This window comes from Salminus brasiliensis, chromosome 13, assembly GCF_030463535.1.
Source record: "Salminus brasiliensis chromosome 13, fSalBra1.hap2, whole genome shotgun sequence".
Taxonomy (NCBI): Eukaryota; Metazoa; Chordata; class Actinopteri; order Characiformes; family Bryconidae; genus Salminus; species Salminus brasiliensis.
Window position 1 is genome coordinate 516329 of NC_132890.1, and position 22500 is coordinate 538828.

Here is a 22500-nt window from a genome sequence, read left to right on the forward strand (position 1 = left end):
CTCTACAGACTCACAGTCTCCCTCTACAGACTCACAGTCTCTCTCTGCAGACTCACAGTCTCTCTCTACAGACTCACAGTCTCTCCCTCTACAGACTCACAGTCTCTCTCTCTACAGACTCACAGTCTCTCTCTGCAGACTCACAGTCTCTCTCTCTACAGACTCACAGTCTCTCTCTCTACAGACTCACAGTCTCTCTCTGCAGACTCAGTCTCTCTCTCTGCAGACTCACAGTCTCTCTCTCTACAGACTCACAGTCTCTCTCTCTACAGACTCAGTCTCTCTCTACAGACTCACAGTCTCTCTCTCTACAGACTCAGTGTCTCTCTACAGACTCACAGTCTCTCTCTCTACAGACTCACAGTCTCTCTCTCTACAGACTCAGTGTCTCTCTACAGACTCACAGTCTCTCTCTCTACAGACTCACAGTCTCTCTCTCTACAGACTCAGTCTCTCTCTATAGACTCACAGTCTCTCCCTCTACAGACTCACAGTCTCCCTCTACAGACTCACAGTCTCTCTCTCTACAGACTCACAGTCTCTCTCTACAGACTCACAGTCTCTCTCTCTACAGACTCACAGTCTCTCTCTACAGACTCACAGTCTCTCTCTGCAGACTCACAGTCTCTCTCTGTGCAGACTCACAGTCTCTCTCTCTACAGACTCACAGTCTCTCTCTCTACAGACTCAGTCTCTCTCTACAGACTCACAGTCTCTCTCTCTACAGACTCACAGTCTCTCTCTCTACAGACTCACAGTCTCTCTCTCTACAGACTCAGTCTCTCTCTATAGACTCACAGTCTCTCCCTCTACAGACTCACAGTCTCCCTCTACAGACTCACAGTCTCTCTCTCTACAGACTCACAGTCTCTCTCTACAGACTCACAGTCTCTCTCTACAGACTCACAGTCTCTCTCTGCAGACTCACAGTCTCTCTCTGTGCAGACTCACAGTCTCTCTCTCTACAGACTCACAGTCTCTCTCTCTACAGACTCAGTCTCTCTCTACAGACTCACAGTCTCTCTCTCTACAGACTCACAGTCTCTCTCTCTACAGACTCACAGTCTCTCTCTACAGACTCACAGTCTCTCTCTCTACAGACTCAGTCTCTCTACAGACTCACAGTCTCTCTCTCTACAGACTCAGTCTCTCTCTACAGACTCACAGTCTCTCTCTCTACAGACTCACAGTCTCTCTCTACAGACTCACAGTCTCTCTCTCTACAGACTCACATTCTCTCTCTACAGACTCACAGTCTCTCTCTGAATTCTGAGTCAGTTAAAGCCATTGTCCTACAACACTAGCTACTAGCATCTATTGGCAACGTTGATTGTTTTTGGGAGTGTTATCAAAGGCTTGGGAGAACACACCTACTGTTCACTCTAGCCTCAATTCACATAAAACAGCAACTGGCCCAGCACAACGCAGATACTGCATTTCACAGTAGGAACATAATACCAGCATTTAAACATGGTGGCGGTAGTGCCAGCCGACAGCAGGAGGATGTTTTGCTGCGTCTTATTACTGAATGATCATTGCGGCTGTTCTGGATCAGGGGATTCTGAGGCAAACTGTCATTTCTTCTGTCCGAGAGCTGCATGTTTTAGAATGGTGTAGTCAAAGTCCTGACCTAAACCCAGTACAGATAGTGTGGCAGGGCCTTGAGCAACAAGCTACAAATGCATCTGAATAAAAGCATTTGGAGAAGAGTGATGTCAGATTCATCTACAGCAGCCTGAGATGAAACTATAGGAAATTCTGTTTGTAGTTATTAAGGTTATTAGTACACATGGGTGATTTACATGTTGGGTAACTTTTCTGCAGAATAAACAAATTGTGTGTTTGAAGTTTTCCATGGTCTAAAATGACATCTTCTACAGTTTTCAATCAAGTAATAGAGGAGGAGAGGAGGAGAGGGAGTGTTATGGAGAAATAACCATATTTCATCACAGCCGTGCTAAATACATAAATAAAGAAAGAAAGAAATCAAATTAAATTAGAGGGGCCATGCCTAAAGCTCTGCACGACCCTCCACCACCCCGTCACCTCCCTCTTAATCCTGTCATCTATCATCCCTGACTCTAAACATCAGAGGGGATCAATGCAGAAGTACCTCCAGCCCAGTTCCCCCAGTCTCCCCCTAAACCATCAAAAGCTGAAGGCACAGAAGCTGCTGCAGGTCCGAAACGGCAAACTGTTTAATAAACAGCTTCACAGAGTGAACGAAAGTGTGTGTGTGTGTGTGTGTGTGTGTGTGTGTACACCACAGGGTCTTAGCTTGTGGGCTTGTTCTCAGCTGTGTGAGGATTTAGATCATACGTGACATCTTTGTGTTTTTGGATCTGTGGGAAACCATGTGTGTGTGTGTGTTTGTGTGTGTTTGTGTGTGTGTGTGTGTGTGTGTTTGTGTGTGTTTGTGTGTGTGTGTGTGTGTGTGTGGGGGGGGGGGTTCCGTGTGTTCTGGGTTTTGGAGCATTAAGAAATATTGCATATTGATTCTTCCCCACTGTGGAGTTGCAGCTGAGCGGTGGAGTGTCAATGACAGCATATGACACTCATGAATCTTTTAAACTGTGTGTATATGTGTGTGTGGGTGCGTATGTGTGTGTGTGTGTGTGTGTGTGTGTGTATATATGTGTGTGTGTGTGTGTGTGTGTATACATGTGTGTGTGTGTGTGTGTGTGTGTATGTGTCACTTTTGGTTTCAGAATAGTGAATATAACCGTTAGCTCTCTGAAGACAGTGTTGCTTTTAGAACCGGGTTCTTTGCTGTGGGCTTTGTAGGTGAATCTGGATGGACTGTGGAGTACTGAGCAGTTCAGCCAGTGAGCTGAAAGACTATCTGACAGAGACGGAAGTGAGGATAGAACAGTGGATTATGATTCGCTGATTAGTTGTGAAATCATTTTTTGGTCTCCAGTGTAAAGAAAGACTGAGCAGAACAGATGAGGTCCTTCAGTGACCGTGAATGAAGATCTGACCTCGTCATCTAGAATCAGCTGAGATCTCAAAAGCGCTCCTCTGAACCTACAGCTGTGAAGATAAACAAGTCTCCCCACCCCCCTACCTTAAACACAGTTCCCAAAAAACAAGACGTTCTCAAATACTCTCCCAAAGCCTTACACAGCTTATCATAAACACTGTCGGACACTTTTCTATTTTCCAGTATTCAGTTAAATTTGTGCAAAATACAGGAAAAACTGAAGAGACCAAGTGTTCAGCTTTTTTCAGTAAAGTGGAGACAGAGGTGTCAGTGAAGGAAACTACAGTAAAAAACGCTGAGTGACGTCAGAAAGCCGCTTTTTCCACATGTAGAGACAGTAGAGGAGAACACTCCACCTTCAATCCTGTTAAATTAGACGGTAATTCTGTAATTCAGCTGTTTAACAGGCTGACCTTCAGGCTGACCTCTTGCAGTCGGAAGCCAGTGGGAGGCCAGTGGGAGTTAAGGAAATATCTTAAATATTTAACATATTTTTTAAGAGTATGAGTAATTTAAAAACATTTATTATGTTAAAAAAAAAATAAAGAAGTGAAAAAGCAAGGTTAGGAATAATTGGTCTCATTAGACACTTCTGTGAAGTTTTCTGATTGTGTGTTTACTCTCTGTAGCCTGTTCAGGGGTTTGACTATGCCAAGCAACACTTGGGCCAGCAGGGCGGCGACGAGGAGACTCTACCAGTCACCCAGGAGAAAATGGTGCTGTCCATCCAAAACACCTCTCTGTCCCTGGAAAAGGTCATCCACCCAGACGGCACCAGCTCCAAAAAGGCACTGACCAACGAGACGAGGAAGAGGTTTGGACATTCTGAGAATACTGTAGCTTCACTTTGTGTGTGTGATGTCAGAACGGCCTCTATTGATTACTGATCAAGTAAACCAGCAACTAACCTGACAATTAGCTGAGCAATCAGAGAACTAGAAAAAGACCTGTCATTAAAAATGGGCTTAACAGGACTGGGTTCCCAAAAGCATGACTTCAAAAATACTTATCTGTATGTAATCTACACTACAGACAAAAGTATTGGGACACCTGCTCATTCATTGTTTCTTCTGAAATCAAGGGTATTAAAAGAGCTTCTCCTGCTTCTGTTGGAGTAACTGTCTCTACTGTCCAGAGAAGAAGACTTTCTACTACATTTTGGAGTAGAATTGCTGTGAGGATTTGATTGCATTCAGCAATAAGAACATTAGTGAGATGTTGGATGATGATCACCATCCTCAACTCCTCAACTCTTCCCAAAAGTACTGGATGGAGCTCCTCCAACATCATTCCAGAGAACACAGCTCCATTGCTCTACAGCTCAATGCTGGGGGGCTTTATACCCCTCTAGCCCACGCCTGGCATTAGACTGCATGGAGCCAATAGGTTCATGTTGATCTGCTCCAGAGTCCTATTCTATTCTACATGTAAACCGGTGTTCTTCAGGTATTTCTGCAGTGCAGCTCATCCTCATCTGTTGTCATCTGATGTCATGAAAATCTGCAAATCTCTGTGACCATTAGCAATTTCAATGAATTATAATATGTATCTGCTTAATTATTACTTAACAACTAAACATATACTGTTCAAAAGTATGTGGACACCTGATCTTCCAACATTTCTTCTGAAATCAAGGGGATTAATGCAGAGTTTGCCAACGTTTGCTGTAACAGCTTCTACTTTTCTGAGAAGGTTTTACACTACATAAAGAAACATTGCTGTGAGGATTAAGGATTTGATTGCATTATATTGGGAATGTCTTTCGATTCACCTGTTAGCACTGAATTATTTTAATTAAAAAAGTGTCTGGATACTTTTGGACATATAGTGTAACTGTAGGTGTGAACAGCACAGCGGCATGGTGAAGCTTTTAACACCACGCTGGAGCGAATTAGACTTGATTACTTTTACACACGTCACACACTTTAAACTGCTTTGAAAGTCAGAGTGTGTTATTGTTCAGTTCAGTTGCGCTGTTTCAAAGTAGTTTGTCTGGACCAGTGAAGCGAGAGGTATCTCTGTGTGTGGATGCAGCCTCCTCCCGCGAAAAGGCTATAAATATGCAAATGAGAACAATAAATGCGAACTAAGAGATTGGGCTGTAAATAGAAAACTCATGACAGTTATTATGCACTATTATTAAAAAGTTCAGAATCCATATTTTAATAATGTAAACAAATGTGTTTACAAATAAATAAAAGCATGCAAATATGTTGGACCAATGTCAATCCTGTGTTTGAGTCTAAAGAGCATCAAAAAATTTATTATAATCAAATTAATGTCTAGAAATAATGAATTATACTAGATTTGACCATATATTAGTGTAAATAGATAATTACAGTTCATTAATTGTGTAATAATGACACAATAATAATAATAATATTAATAATAATAATAATGACATTTGAATAAACATATAAAAGTATTTTGGAGTCCAGTTTGATATATTTTAATTTACATCACTAAATTATTATTGTATATACAGTTAGAAGTAAAATTAATATTTCTAAATAAATAATACATTGAAATAAATCTCAAAATATATAGGGTGATTCCACTAGAACTCCCCGTCACACCAGTGCTGGGAGGGTGAAGGCTGGCACAGTCTTCCTCCAAGACGTGTGAAGAAGCTCCTCCACATCTTCTCAAATTCCCATGAGCACTGGAGCTCAACATGCTTAGAGGACCATCGGCTAGCATTGTCCACACTAAATCATGGGGGAGAGGGTGGACCATCCTACCCAGAGAGAGAGAGAGAGAGAGAGAGAGAGAGAGAGAGAGAGAGAGAGGACAGTTAGACTCTCTGGGACTAAATGACATTGACGGATGGCCGGGGCATCACTCAGGATCGAACCTGTGGTCGAACCTGTAAGTCAGCACTTAGAGAGCTGCTCCACTCTTTAAACAGATCTCCTGGTTTTGCTCTGAAATCAGGTTTTACTCTGTGAGGTCGGTTTAATTTCAGCTTTTTAGTTCACACACACACACACACACACACACACACACACACACACACACTGCTTTACTCTAGCAGAAGTCTGGAGGAAAGCCAGTGTGATTTGCTGGGATGTTTTGCTGGTGTTCGTTCAGTTAGGGAGCTTCATGGTTCTGAGGTACCAGGAGAAGCAGACTGAGGACCAGACACTGCAGCAGAGCCGGTAGCCCAGGTGCAGGCAAGAGAGAGAGTAGACAAAGAATGTGTGTGTGTGTGTGTGTGTGTGTGTGTGTGTGACATAACCATCCTCGCCGCCTCGCACATGGACCCTGACTTACTGCTGCTCCTTGTTGCTATGGTTACTCGCAGTAGGTTGCCGAGCGAGGATGGTTCCGTCATCAGCAGCGAATCAGCGAAGGCCGTTCCAGGCAGAGGCTCGGCGCCGCAGAAAGTGACAGCACAGCAGAAACTCACAAAGGAGGAGAGCAGGAACCGGAGTGGTGAGAGACGGCTCATCACACACACCGCCAGCCCCTCACTGCTGCCCTCTGTCTGCAGCGCAGTGTTCTCTCCTCTTCTGGGGGCTTTTCTTTCCTGACTCAGTGGGTTTTAATGGACGCAGCCGTACCGCTCCGGCCCACTGTAGCGTGCTGACTTTTACAGATTCAGGCTGGTCCCGCACTGGCCTTCACCGTAAGGTTCTATAAAGGGCTCTTTGACTTTTAAACAATAGTGGAACCCTTTTCGGTAATATATAGAACCTCACAGCCCAAAGAAAACATATGTTAGGGTTGATAAAGAACATGCAGAGGCAGGGCTTAGTGAGGAGTGGGTGGGTGTTTGGAAGGGATTAGTGTTACCTGTTTGCTACGGGACGTCTGTAAAATTTATGACCAATTCGCACAGGATAAGAAATCTGAGGTGGGCGTGGCTACTCGATTTACACCCTGAAATCACCTCCAAAAAAACAGTCTAATAACCCACTTATAGTAATAATGAACTGTTACATTGGAAATCAGCCACATCTGAGTCTGAGTGCTGGACTGGAGTCTGAGTGCTGGACTGGAGTCTGAGTGCCCGGCTCTCTCCTCTCTGCCCGGTAACAGAGTCGGGGTTCGGGTGCTCTTCTCAGCAGGAACGGAGAACTGAACTGCATCAATATGCAGGAGACACTTTCTCCTTCCACTGACATGATTCAGTCTGTCACACGGCCTGAAGCAGCAGTGACAGGGTGCACACACACACACACACACAGGTATAGCTCACCCAACAGGTATATCACATTTCTGAGACCCACCTGTGCCCTACATCTTCTTCTGAACTCACACACTCAAACAAACACACACAGATACACACACAGATACACACATATGCACACACACAAATACACACTCACACTGAAACAAAACACACACACAGACACACACATACACACACACACACACACACACACACACACACACACACACAGAAATACACAGATACTCAAGCACACACACTCCCTCACACGTAATTAGCTCTCTTGCAGAGTTCTCACTCACGCTGGGTTATTGGTGCAGGGAGTGTGTACAGCACATCATCACGGCCGTATGCTGCCATATGTTCACGTCCTGTTGTGGAGGACCGGCTATGACCTTAAAGGTGCACAGACACAGTTTTAGCAAACAGACTCAAACAAAGAGGAGAGGAAGTGTACCCACATGACCAGGATCGTCACTGTCAGAACAGAACCCCCCTTCATAAACCTCTCTCAACCTTCAGACTGACGGAAGATTTTTGGATCATTTCTGTGGGTTGTTTTGTCGTTATGGATGACGGTGTAGAGGAAGCTGGCTTATGTAAATGATATAAATATCTGAGTATCTTAATGCTGAGTGTGTGTCCATACAGAGGCGATCTGAGACTGATCTGATCTAAGTTCCTTAGTGCTGATTAACGACATCCCCAGTATAACAGAGATACAAGGTTTTGTCAGTGGTGATGGAATATAGGAGGTTTAATTAATTTAATATAAATTGATATCCATAAAAAGACCAATACCAAAGTGTTAATTCATATAGTCAGGTTCAGGTGAGAGAGCTTAGGGGTTCGGTTAGACTGTAGATATTAAATTAGGGATTTGAGCTAAAAGCATCCAGGACTGGAGTAAAGCTCAGAAGAGGCCAGACAAGCTGCTGAGAAAGTCACTGGACTGGCATTGGGGTGTGAGTTCCCACTATGTGTGTGTGTGTGTGTGTGTGTGTTTTGGCAGATCCTTATGACACCTCTTCAGGTTCTCTCCAGCTCATCTCCATAAAGCCTATGGCAGCTCCTCCCACCTACTCTCACCCGGCGTCTTCTGACCGCAGTCAGGATTCAGCTGTCCTGAATGGAGAGGTATCTAATAACACACACTCTGTCTATCTGATATACACACACACTCTACACACTAACACACACACACCATATGAAAACGTCAAAAACGTCATGAACAGATAAAAGTATCTTCTGTTTGTATTCTTTTAGAAATTAGCTCCTCTTCACCTCTGAGCTGCTTTTCCAACAGGCCTTAAAGAAGATACACATACTGTACGCTGGAAAGCAGCTGTTTCAGGACCCAAACAATCTGTGTTTATTCATTTGTCTTAAAATCAGATTCATTTATTTAAGCAGAAAACCTTAAATCAGAATACCTGGACGTTTCTGAAAAATGCAAATGCAGTGTACCTAAACTTTTGAGTGGTAGTCTGTTTGCATGGAAGCCTTTTAGAGAGAGTGAGAGAGAGAGAGAGAGAGAGAGAGAGAGTGTTTAGTGTAGTGCTCACTCAACCATTTATACACATCTCTTGTACAGATGATTTTGAGAGCTCTGTTCCTATCAAATCAAATCATCACCACAGACTCAATCATACACAGTATAACTAGCAGTGAAATTCTACTGAAATTTAAAATATAATATTATTGTTAGAGTCTGTGTCAGTGCATACCCATGATCGTGGCATAGACATGGGATTTAGGCCTGTATGACACGTGGGCCGTAGCTTGTGCTTCATATGATCTGGCCATAGCTTTTAGTGACAGAGTTAGTAGATGAACATGTCTCCAATTTATCTGTTGTTTAGACTCGTCGACCCAAGATGTCATGACCGTCCTTGGGGCTCAGAACATATTATCTATAATCTATTATCACTATTTACCTATCACATGATTACGTAATGACTATGTGTGCCTCTCCTCTTCTGAATGTATATGTACTCTGCCTTTCTGACCAATAAACAGGAAATCGAGGGTTCTAACGATTATAATATATTAGTTTATATACATTAAGTATATCTTAATTAGACATATTATTAATATTATATACAAAAGAAAGATATCAAATAACATAAAAGTTTTTTTTATATATTTAGGCATAATAGTGATAATAGATATAATAATATGACACAAATATGTACGAATGTAATAACAATATATACCCTAAATTTGCAGAAATGAACTAGAAATGAAGAATTGGCATTAGTGTGCAGCGTAGAGATGATCATTGTTTAGTGCAAAATGTTCAAAATGTGACTGTGCAGTGTAATGCTGTTTGGTGTTTGGTAATTAAATGTCTGGTAATAATAATTATGTAAATTATTCAGTAGGATTGTGTTATTTATAAAAAGACTGAAACCAGAAATCAGTGTAGTCTATAGGTGTACTGATACACAATCCAGTCATGCCAGCTGTGTTTCTTTTGCTATTGTTTCTATTGTTGGTTCATTTGAACTTTCAATATTAAAAATATTCAGGTTTATAATAATGAGCCGGTGTGTTAACCCCTGGTGAGCCACGTGTTCATGAGCAGTGTGCTTTTCTTCTCTGTACTCTAGTACTCTGTACTATTTTTAAGAATATTCTGTTTATTACTTTTTGCAAAATCATCAACATTGGCATTACACAGCCAGACCTCAGTACAGCTCTTTGTTTTCCATGCCCTCTACCCCAAGGCACATGGGCAGTGGAGGCGGATTGATAACAGGGCTGTGTGTTCAGTACCCTCACTCAGCAAATATATAAATATAATTCATACCTAAATAAGTTAAATAAAAACAAAACGATCTAATGAATCTAATTTGACAAAATACAAACAAACTATAATACTAATCAGCATTTCTACATCAGGAGCACTTTAAAATGCTGCGTTTAAAGCAGTCGTCCAGAGGAAGGATGGTTTGTCCTCTCTGTGAGCCGCCTTACTAATTTTCTCTCACTTCCTCCAGTATAATCAGTGTTACAGTGTTCACTCAACACACCATACACTGTGTTCCTACACTCTGCTGTGTCTCATCAGCATCAGTACACCAGCGTAAACCCGGACCTGTCCAGCACTAACACACACAAACAGCTCGCACAGCACGTCGAAGAACCCGTCAAGTGCTACCTATCCTGGCCTCGTTCAGCTAAATGAGGACTTTAATAGTGGCACGTTTTCCCTTGTGTGTGTATAATTAGTTGACCAATGGGAAATCAACACTGCATACGCTTGTCTCCTCTTTCAATTAGTATCTGCTTGGAGATAAACCTCTCTCTCTCTCTCTCTCTCTCTCTCTCTCTGTCTCTCTCTCGCTCCAGGTGAGCATGGCTCTGAAGCAGAAGTCAGACATCGAGCACTACAGGAATAAGCTGAGGCTGAAGGCTAAGAGGAAGGGTTACTATGACTTTCCCTCAGCCGAGGGCAGTGTCAGCTCTAAGGCTGTGAGTCAGAGACACCGGCACAGCCAAGACCGAGCCGTTCACCCGCACAGCCCAGCGACACACAATCCCACCAGAGCTCCGGAGTATGACGACGATCGCAGCTCCACCTATGTCAAGTCTCGCAGGAGGTGAGTGTGTGTTGATGTTGAGTGCATGTTGGGTAGAACTGGTGCAGTGTAAACCTTTGCACAGCTGTGCTAATGTGTGTGTTGTGTGTTAGAGTGTGTGTTATGGTTTATGGCAAGTAGCATTCCTGCATTCAGTACCTTATTTTCATTTTCTGTCATACTGTCTATTAAAAGCTCCCAGCACTGTGAATAATGAAAATGTACAGATTATATACTTACAGTACAGTATAGATTACAGTAGTAGTATAGATTGTCACTATTATGCATAAATCTTGTATCATGTGTGGAGATTTGACAATTTACAGTGTAAATAAGTGAACAAATCCTCTACAGGAAAGTATCACATTATTTTTGCAATTTGAGAACAATTTCTATTTTTCTGATCAAATTAAACAGACAAAAAAACGTTAAATTCAGTAAATACAAGAAATTGAATTTAATTATATATGTATTATAGAAATAGCAGTATGTATATATATATATATATATATATATATATATATATATATATATAATTATATTTATTTATTTTTATCAAGAATTGCATGTAATTTCACTTGACTAGAGGCATCCAAACATTTGTGTATGACTGTAAATTATAACAGTAGACTTGTTGTTATTATTGTTATAACCAATCTCTAATAATAAACTTTATTTGTATAGAAAGTTAATTACATATAACTCATGTAACATGTCCATGTGGGTCTGTATAAGCCTGAACGTTTATCTGGGTTGTACACTAAACATGTGACCTCTGTGTGTCCCATGTGAAATATGGGAGAGGTTTAATGATAGGCCCATTTGGAAAGTCTGGGTCCCAGTTAAAACATGTGTACAACCCCACTCAGAGCCCATGCTGACATGGAAGCCACCCAGCCCACGTTCCACCCATGTGAGACCCAGCATGTTGGATGGGACTCAGCTTAGAGTTTCACACCATCTGAAACATTTAAGGTGTTTAAAATCTGCCTTTTTTAGGATTTGTTTTGTGAGAATTACAGATACTTTACCATAATAAGCAGTACATATAAACTCATACACCACCACCACCATCTGAATGACTTAGTTTACACATAAACCAGTGAATTACGCAGATCTTTAAAAAAGACTGAAATTCTACTCTTTTTTCCTATAACTGCATATGGTCAGTCCTTCTACAGCTAATCTGAGCAGTTCTCTCTGTTAGGAATTAGTCTGCAGTTATTAATGTTAAAATAAATATTTAGAGAAACAGAGAATCACAGGAAACATTGACTTTTGGAACTGGAGTCTGTCTCTCTCTATACTCAGGCTGTCTCTATAGAAACCAGCAGACTGGACATCAGGGTATTAGGCTTGGATCTGCCCATTACCCTCCCTACAGAAGCCTGAAATTAGACAAAGCTGGCTAAAATAGCTGCTGCCGTTCACGGTTGGATCAGATATCGGCCGCTGACTGTAACTGAGAGCCATTTGCTGACCCGGGACATTAGCTGTCCTTGCTTTGTAAATGTAAAAAACAGTGGAGTGCTGTCTCTTTGTCTGGTTTAATCGTCTGATTTTATTTTCGGGGGTGAGGATAAACTGGTCTGCTCTCTGTGTAATCGTCAGTAATTGGCTCTTTGCACCACAGTGAGGGGGCTGTAGTGGTCTGCTCCAGCACAGTCGCCTGATAAGAGGATTTGCCTAATTTGGACTCCCTTTCGGACTGGTTGCACATTTGAAGCCTCAGTGTGTTTCGGCTGGGGTCGTCTGTTCAGTTGGAGAGGTTACTGATGTTCATGTGGACAGCTGATGTCATAGCAAGTGAATGAAAACCAGCAACGACACAGTGGTCATTTCACTACTGTCCACAGCTGGCTTTAGGAGCATTTACCTTGAATTGCTGTCTGATGCTATATCTGTAACTCCAGGTTCTTTCAGTGTGTCTCGCTCTGCCTTTCTGTTTGTCTTTTGCAAACGAACACTCTCATCTATTATTATTATTATTGTTGTTGTTGTTGTTGTTATTGTTATTGTTTTCCGAATTGTCGAATTTTTGTTTTGTTCTGCCAATTAACCCCCCCATTCGTAGCTCCCCCTAGCATTAGCATTGCTCCTGACACTAGGAAGGTAGGGACTTAACACACATCTCCTCTGATACGTGTGAATCCAGACACCATCTCTTTTCCAACTGCTGCTGTTGCGGAATCGCCGGGCAGCTGACATGCTCTGAGGAAGGTGCCGGGTCCCCAGCTGACCCACCCGCAGAGAGCATGGCCAATTGTTCCCCTCTCAGACTCTGGCTGCTGATGGCAAAGCGACATGGCTCAGGATTCATACTCGTGATGCTCGGGCCATAGTGTGAGCACATTAGAGCGCTTGGAGCCCGACTCTCACTGATTATAAATACTTTACTTGGTTCCTCATAAAGGTCAGTTTGGAACATATGAAGAGAATGTAATACAACACGGTCTTTGTACAGGTCTTTTTCCTAACAGCAACAGTCATCCCTAGTAAAGCTGAAAGGAAGGAGGGCTTTGTAATTTACGCACGTCTATGATTAGGTCTGTGAACATATATAGATTATATCCTACATTTCTGGTGGTGCAGCAGTGCAAACAGCATAGAAAAGCAGTGGAAGGAGAGTGGGAGGCTCTGGAGCAGTCAGCCTTAGAGAAAGTCCAGTGTGAACACCAGCTCCACTGGACACCTCTGGGATGAGTTTGGTGAAAGAAAGTCAAACACCTTTGGAATGAATTGGGTTTCATCAGCTTTGGTGTTGCTGGCTGATTCTGGAGGACGTTTAGGATGAGCAGGTTTCTTGTACCTTTGCTGTAGATGAGTAGTGGACGATTACAGCAGTGTTACACAGTCCACTGTTTCACCACATGACCAAAGTACTGTGTAGTTCACACACTGCCTCACACCAGCCAGGCATATCTTGCTTCTGCAAGGCAGCGTGAGGCTCTGCGGCTGTGCGGCTGAGTGACTGCTCTGACACAGGCTGCTGATGAAATCTGATGAAGCTGCAGACGCTGTGCGCTCGCTCATCGTTACGTGCTTAATAAAGTATTTCTTATCGGCTCTTATCATCATCGCTGCTTTGTCTTCGTTAATCCCCCCGTGGAGCTCGGTCACTCAGTGGGGTGTACTGTGTGTGTTTTGTGGTTTCATATAAATTTGTATTACGGTGCTTCAGCGGGTCACTCGAGATAAGGGCAAACAGGTGCAAACCGTAAAGGTGTAATGAGACCGGTAATTTCGTCCCATGGTGCTTTTTCCACCATATGCATTATCTGCTCTGTGTGTGTTTCTGCGTTGGGATTTCAGGCACTCTCAGGTGAGATACCCTACATACCGCAGCAGGCAGTCCCTGAACAGCCCCAGCCCTGGAGGCACAGAGATGGACCTGCTGGTCATGAGAGAGAGACCCAGGAAGGGCATTCGCAACAGTGGCTATGACGTGAGTATTCAGTACTGAAGTGTCTGATTACTACTGAAACTGATTAGCTTTTCTGCACATCAGTTGTCACTGTCATAAAAAGCTAACTTTACAAGAAGCTTGTTGTTAAAATGTTGAATTTAACACATTTTTTATAAAATCTACTAATTTTGCTAGAGGTGTCCCACTCTGTAATATTGTTTTTTTTCTCAGAGTTTTTTACTTCTATTCTTTATATTGTGTATATATGATAAGATAAGATAATCCTTTATTAGTCCCACAGTAGTGTCACAGCAGCAAAGGGATAGCAAGACACTCAGATGCAAAACGTAGATAAATGACCACTATATACACAATATAAATAATAGAAGTAAAAAACTCTAAAAAAAAAAAAAAAAACAATATTATTTACAGATAATTGCAAATAGACCCTTAATTGCACATGTGTTTGTGTGTGTGTGTGTGGGGGGGGGGGGGATTGGGGCAGGGGGTGATTGCACATTGTATTTTTACATTGAGGGGTCTCTATTCCTCTATCATAGCCCATGGGCTGGGGTATCGGTAGTTTTTTACCACTGTGTTCTGGCAGAGCACCCACTGGTGTCTTCTACGTGTCATTACCAGACATTATTCCCAGCCTGCGGCAGTATGTTCACATACCCATTGCTCCTGGGTATCTAAAGCCCACTCAGCTGTCCGGTGAAGTTGCATTAGCAGCAGTTTGAACAGATGTGCTGACTGGTTTCATAAAAATGGAAAAGCTATAGCTGTTTTTATTTAAAAACACAACAAATAAATAAGTAAATAAATGATAGTTACAAGATTACAGATATAAGAGCAATTATATCCTTATCACATCTCGATTTAGTTCCAGCACCGCAGCCTAATTAAAGACATTATGCTGGAGTTCACACTGAGAGGAGTAACACATCATTTGGCCCAAGATCCTCCTCTCAGGGTCCTGACTGTAGTATCACTGTTGGACCAAAAGGACAGCAGAAGAGATAACAGAAAACTAATTAATATTGAGTGTGAGGAGACCTGAAGGGTTTTCTTTATTTTGGGGGTTTATGAATCCAGCTGTCACTATGGAAACTGCAGCACACTTGTGGACGCAGTTGGATTACTGATGTGAGGGAAGAGCGTAGAGCTGTTTTTTTTTTTTATGACCAACAAGCAACTTTTATTTTGCACAGATTTTACAGCACGCCTGCAGAGCTGTGATGTTAATGTATCGTCTCATTCCACAGCTTTTAAATATATTTTACCATGAAAAACAAAGATAGGGCGACTCTCGCACTGCTGTGACGGGAGATCTTGATCTGTACAGCAGCCGTTGTTGGAAATGTGGACGTGGTTCTGCTGCTCTGAGTGAGAATTCATTGCTGCTGAGATTACTGCAGGTCCTCCTGCCTGGCCGGCTGCTTTACGGGGGACCTGATTTATGAGCCCCAGTGAGCTTTGCTCTCACACGAGAGGAAGTAGGACACGAGAGAGAGAGATGATATGAGTAGAGGTATGGGAAAGCCAAAGGCCACTGGGAGGCAGAGAGAAATTCAGACAGACAGGTACCTGCAGTCAGCTGCTGCAGGGCTTCATTACTGCACTAACTCTGACGAGCTGCTTACGACTGCACTCTCAGCCATGAATCAGGGGGAACAGAACACGGGCAGACGATGACTAAACACTCACATGCAGTTCTACCAACAGGAAGCCACCAACAGCAAAATGTAAACATATCTTACAGCGATAGTTCTGCCAAAAATCTAAATAATCTAAGTAATTACCCCAAATTCAGTCCATCAGTCAAAACATGGGTGTCTTTAGCTTTACAGTGGAGCTACTGGTGGCTCAGGTAGCTAACAGGTAACTGAAGCTCATTGCCTCCAGTTTGGTGAGGCATGCTTACGTCAGATTACATTTAGCTGTACATTTTGTTCTTGAGTTGAGTTTCTTATGTGGATATTGAATTAGTTCTGAAAGGATTTATAGAGATCAGAGAATGTTGATCAGTATCAGTGTGTCTGACGACTCCGGCAGGTCTGACTATAACAGTCTAATTAAAAGGAGAGAGCCAGAAGGTAACACAGACACGGGAGCTCCCTGAAACGCTAGTGTCCATCTGCTCCAAACCTGAGTGATGGCGTGTAAGCAGCGAGACGACAGCTCCAGCATCTCAGTGTACTACAATTACCTGTGTCCGCAAACCCCTGGACCTGCAACCCTTATCTAAGAAACATTAATTACCAAAAGCTAAACTAAACAGATGAGTTTCAGTCTAGATTTAAAGACTGAGACTGTGTCTGAGTCCCCAACATTATCTGGAAGGTTATTCCAGAGTTGGGGGCTTTATAAGAAACGGCTCTTCCCCCTGCTGAGGTTTTCTGAATTCTGGGAATCAGTAATCAAACCAGCACCCTGAGATCTGAGTAATCTTAATGGTTCATAATATGAAATGTGGTCTTGCAGGTCCTCAGCAGGCTTTATCAATAATCAGAATTTTGACCATATTTTTGTCCTTGTTTAGATAAAATGTCTAATACACAGGATTGATAGTATGCATAGACTAGATGAATAAAGGCCACATTTCCCATTAAAAGTCCTGTTTCAGCTTTTAAAGCACCTTTTGTAGCTTCAGCGTGAAACCAAATATAAGCAAACTTGAGTTCTGTTCTAAAACTGTTGCTTTAATCTATATTTTTTTATTTATTTTTTATTTTATTTATTTATTTTTTAATTAATTATAAACAGTGTTTCCCCTGTGAGAGTGATTGTGAGAGTGTAGTGAATATCACAGTGTCTCAGTTGATATGGTTTAAATAACCTTGCTGCTTGTCTTGGCTGGCTGTATTTATCCTGGAGTGCAGACATTGTTAGTCCAGTCATGTTCTAGCTAATGTTTGTCCCTGAACTCCTTTAATAGGGTCAATTACTGCCTTTAATAGCTTATGTAGGAGACTGAGATGTTCACTTAAGCTGGCAGTGACCATGGTGGTGACGTTATTCCACAGCATCTCTGTGCAGATACGTGGATCTCTTATCATTTATCATTTCACATCATTACTACCATGCAGGTGTTAATGAGCTGGATCAGGTGTGTTAGATAAGATTATGAGGTTTATCCAAGGATCGTTTATTATTGAAAAATACCTACACTATATGTCCAAATATTTGTGGACACCCCCTCTAATGAATGCATTCAGCTACTTTAAGTTGCACCCATTGCTGACACAGATGTGCAAATACACATACAGCTTGTCTAGTCCCTGTAGAGAAGTACGGCCAATAGAAAAGGACTCTCTGGAGCAGATGACCCTAGATGACCCTATCGGCACCATGCTGCCTAATGCCAGGCGTGGGCTAGAGGGTTATAAAGCCCCCCAGCATTGAGCTGTTTTCTCTGGAATGATGGTGGAGCTCCATCCAGTACTTTTTGGATGAGTAGGGGAGTTGGGGATGATGAGGTGGGGTGGTGATCATCACCCAACATCCTGACCTCACTAACGCTCTTGTTGCTGAATGCAACCAAATCCTCACAGCAATGCTCCTCTGGAATCTAGTAGAAAGTCTTCTTCTCTGGACAGTAGAGACAGTTACTCCAACAAAAGCAGGATCAACTCTTTTCAATCTCATTGATTTCAGAAGAAACACTGAATGAACAGGTGTCCCAATACTTTTGTCCATATAGAGTATGTTTAAGTCATGTTATTAAAGGTAACAGACAGATCTCTCAATGGTAAGAGATACACTGCTGTGTGTTTCTCAGACTGAACCCGAGATCATTGAAGAAACTGATGTAGATCGGCTGGCAGCTCGTCGTCACTATGGCTATGAACGGCAGGCCAAGGGTCACTCCGAGACATCCACTCTGAGTTCGCAGCCCTCTATAGATGAAGTCCGGCAGCAGATGCACCTGCTTTTAGAAGAGGCCTTCAGCCTGGCCTCTGCTGGCCACTCCACGTCAAGACGACACCACTATCACCACCCCCACCACCAGCACCAGCAGCTGGGCCCATACAGCCCTGGGCCTCCTATTCCCTACTCAGAGGTGGTGACGAGTGCTCCCGGCACCATGAACCGTGGAGGCCGGGGAGGTCTGCAGTGGGTGCCAGCGTATGGGCAGGAGCTCTATCAGTGCAGTCTGACCAAACCAGTGAGTTTTTAGCTCTTATGACAACTGCTGGCTAATTAATACGACCTTCAGGGTTCTGATACTGTGATTTTCCAAATGTATTTTAATTCCATACCATCTTCAGGCATCATTTAAAAAAACACATTATATTAAGGAACACAAATTAGAGGTTTATTAAGGTCTTGCTTTTTTTGTTCAATAAAGAATAAAGAATAATAGACCTTTCTTAAATATTTATTTACTTTGCATTGCGCTTTATTATTTATACTCTTTATTAGTACAGAACCAGAGCTCTGTTGTGTGAAAATCAATGAACACTTTGCTCAATAAACGCTTTGTTACCACCCTGTTATGCAAATTATGGAGAATGAATTATGCCCTAAATTGACGTTATTTGTGTGTGATTCAGTTTAATAATCTGAGTTTAATAATCAGTAATACATCAAGAGGTGTTCTTCATTCTACAGTGAGGTTCTACTCATTATATTATAATATTAAATAAGTATTTAATTAGTCCGTTTGCATCATAAATTTTGTCTTTTTGATATAAAATATACTTACTAAATTCAGAATCTGTATGACGTCAGTATAAGTTCAGACCCATACTTGGCTGCATGTTGTGTAATGGTCAGTTTAGGTGCTGTAGGTTCTACTCATTACTAATTACAGACTAATGATTTACATAACAGGGTGGTAACAAACATCATTGTATTTATTGTGTATTATTACAATTAATATTGTAATTATTAGTGATTTTCACATAATAGACCTGTAGTTATGTACTAGTAAAGGCAATGATGAAGTGTTACCCATCATTTGAATTGGTCCCATTTTTAATATTAGCTGTTAGAGTTAGTGCTGCTTCTGCTTTTCAGCAGTGGGTTCTTTGTCTGAACAGCTCCAGTAGTTCCTCTCTTCACTTCTGATGAATATTTCACTGTCTAGACATTCAGATTCACCCAGCTGCCGGAGATGGCCATGGGCTCCCCTCCTCCACCCATTCCTCCTAGAACAGGCCCACCTCCTGGGTCATCGCTACGAAGGTGAGCGCAATGCCCACAGCACCAGAAACTCACTGACTCTCTTCTGTTGAGAAGAAGGTCTGACCTTTAATTACCAAAAAGTTCCCACGTTTACACCCCTGATGAGGATCTGAGTCCAGCTGCTACACTCATGGTTGTGCTAATGTGAGCACTGTCAGCAGTCTGTTGTCTTTTCTATCACCAACGGATTCTGTTACTAGTCTGCCATCTAGTGGTGGATGATAATAGGTACAGTTCTGATGACATGTTGAATTTCCCCAGGTCCTCCTCCGATCTTGGCCCAAAGGCTCGAAGCTCTGAATCATCTGTGCCAGACATGCAGAGTCAGCACGGCAGCGCCCCCTATGTGCCAGTCAGCAGAGCCCCACTCCCACCTGTCACCACAGAGCCTATACCCAATCACTCAGGTGGGTGTTTGTGTGTGAGGGTGTGCTGTAGACCCGTGAAGGTGAATACTGACGTCTTTGTATTCTGCATCAAACTACCTTATTTGATATCTAAGAATAAAGGATTTGTGGGGCATTTGCCAAGACGTGGGAGTACCTCTAGATTAGTGCTTTTTTAATTTACTGTTAATGGTAAATTTATATGTTCTGATATGTGTGATATGATATGACTCTCCCTAACATCCCTAACACTCAAAAGTTACAAGACTACAGCAGAAGAGCCACTTTCTTAACATGGGTGAGGCTTAATAAGAGGAGTATTGTCGCTGTCCAATCTCCAAAGTGGAAAATTTAAATGACTGTTAATGTAAATTTAGTAATTTAGAGCATTTCTATTGGTCTGTTAATCCAGAGTTATTCACACAGAGCAGCTACAGTGTTCAAACCGTGGAGAAAACTAAAAACGAAAAATGTTTTTCACTGGACTGCAGCGATTTACTGGATATTATGACTGTACTTTTAATCAGAAGGTGTTTATTATTCCCCGTCTCCCGTTTTGTCTTGTAGGAAACCCCATGACTGCTGTGTATGCTATTCCAGCCAGCAGGCCAGGATACACAGGCTATTTCATCTCAACACCCCCTTCGTCCTACCACAGTCCATCCTGGATGTCTTACCCCCCAGAGCCAGAGGATGTGCCCTCACAGTGGGCTGATTCTGTAAGACCCCCTCTCATGCACCATGGCCTCATCTCAAGGACCCCAATCCTGCTTCACAACCTGGCTCAAGTCCTTAAGGTCTAGCAGTACAGCGCAGTGCTCGTTCTTACCCTTGCAGTGTGCTCTATCTGTAAATAATGTGCATCACATCTGTGTGCCTGTGTGAACGTGGTTGCCCCCCCAGCAAGCTGGTTAACCTGACATCAGGACACTATCTGAAATCACCCACACCCACACTGGAATAACGTACAGTACTTAAAATTAACTGGAAAATAATATATACCTCAGTCAGCCATAACATTAAAACCACCTGCCTAATATTAAGTTGGTCCCTCTTGTGCTGCCAAAAATAGATCTGACCCGCCGAGCCACGGACTCCACAAGACTGGCACCAAGACTAATGTTGGCAGCAGTTGACCTTCCTTGATCACTGCATACTAGGAACACTCTAAAAGAGCAGCTGGATTTCTAAATACACTGTATGGACTATTGTTTTGGGATACCTGCTCATTCATTGTTCCAAGGTATTAAAAAGAGTAACTAACACAATGTTAGTCCGCAATCATCATTCTAGAGAACACAGTTCCTCCACTGCTCCACAGCTCCTCAATGCTGGGGGGCTTTATCCCCCTCTAGCCCACGCCTGGAATTATTAGGCAGCATGGAGCCAATAGGGTCATGATGTTGATCTGCTCCAGAGAGTCCTATTCTACTGGCAGTACTTCTTCTCTACAGGGACTAGACAAGCTGTGTGTGTGCATTTGCACATCTGTGTCAGCAATAGGTACAATTGTAAATGTCACTTAAAGTTAACTTAAAGAAGGGGTGTCCACAAATATTTGGACATATAGTGTAGCTCAACTTTACAACCAGTTGATTGGTAAGAATGATGTCGAGCAGGTCAGCTCAGCAGGGGGACAACCACAGTCAACATGCCTCTATTTCTAAAGCCTGGGACTCCCAAAAAACACACACCCGGTAAGATCAGACCACTGTGCATATCAGACAGATGAGCTCAGGACTGCAGCCCTGTGGATCATGATTGGTTGGTCACCCACATCTCTTCTGCATTACTCCACGTCGTCCTCTTCTCAGGAGGCGGGGCGGGGAGGGGAGGGGGGCATTATTCTGTCCAGTCTGTTACTACCCATTTGACCTGCCATTTTGCACAAGACTCCTTGTCAGTTTGGAATGTTCTTCTTATCCCTGTTCTGTGTTTGCCTGTTTCAACCAAAATGCCTTCACGCAGTGTCTTTTTGCAGAACCAGTGTCATTTAGAAACCATTTGCTGAACTGAGTTTATCGCTGACGTTGAGTGGATGCAACAAAATACCGGGGTAGTTGAGCACATTTCTTCAAATGAACACTTTTGTTTATTATTTCGATCACAGTTTGAGCGTTTTTCAGAGTGTTTGTGATGTCATACCTCATGGCCTTAACTAAGATAACCCATCCAATCAGGGTTCAAACAGTCTGTTTGAACCAAAAGTCAGATATTTTCATTTTGGTCCAGATCCTAAACCGTTCCTTTCATTTTCCCTTATTGTGAGTGTCGTGTTCGTGTGTGCTTGTGTGTTCTTTCCTTTCCTTTTGACTAATTTACTAAAGCAATCTGGCGTACAGCCTCAAACAGTGAGCTTCTACCAAGTTTGACTGTAAGAATAAGAACATTCCTTCATTTCAACCGATAGAACAGTAGCTGTCTCCTGTGTCGTTCCCGACAATGCTGCTAAAACCAGTCATTCCTCCTCCAGGTGCCCTTACCGGGCTACGCAGAAGCCTTCCCGCACCCACGATACCCTCAAGGCAGCCCTCTTCTGTGGAAGCACAGCCAGGCCATGTCTCCTCAGGGGGCACCGGAGCCTCCATCTCCATCCATCACGGCGTCCCAGCAGAGCCTGACCGACCCCGGAGACCTGATCAGCCCTGACACCCCCCTCAGCAGCCTCTCCACCTCTGCTCTGGTCAAGGCCATTCGCGACGAGGTGGCCAAGCTGGCTAAGAAGCAGGCTGACATGTTTGAGTTCCAGGTCTAGAGCTCCCTCTGGTGACTGG

General features: G+C 42.8%; 1 protein-coding gene across 1 annotated transcript in view; it reads left to right on the top strand.

The window, feature by feature from the left end:
• kiaa1549lb (KIAA1549-like b) overlaps nucleotides 1-22500 on the top strand; it is a 70170-nt gene that overhangs the window by 45100 nt on the left and 2570 nt on the right. The window contains 10 exon segments of the mRNA XM_072695209.1: nucleotides 3613-3797; nucleotides 6288-6418; nucleotides 8170-8294; nucleotides 10512-10762; nucleotides 14054-14186; nucleotides 17932-18318; nucleotides 19243-19340; nucleotides 19602-19747; nucleotides 20294-20445; nucleotides 22200-22500. The exon segment at nucleotides 22200-22500 is cut by the window's right edge and continues 2570 nt beyond it. Of these exon segments, the coding sequence (XP_072551310.1) occupies nucleotides 3613-3797; nucleotides 6288-6418; nucleotides 8170-8294; nucleotides 10512-10762; nucleotides 14054-14186; nucleotides 17932-18318; nucleotides 19243-19340; nucleotides 19602-19747; nucleotides 20294-20445; nucleotides 22200-22481 (1890 nt within the window). The 3' untranslated portion in view covers nucleotides 22482-22500.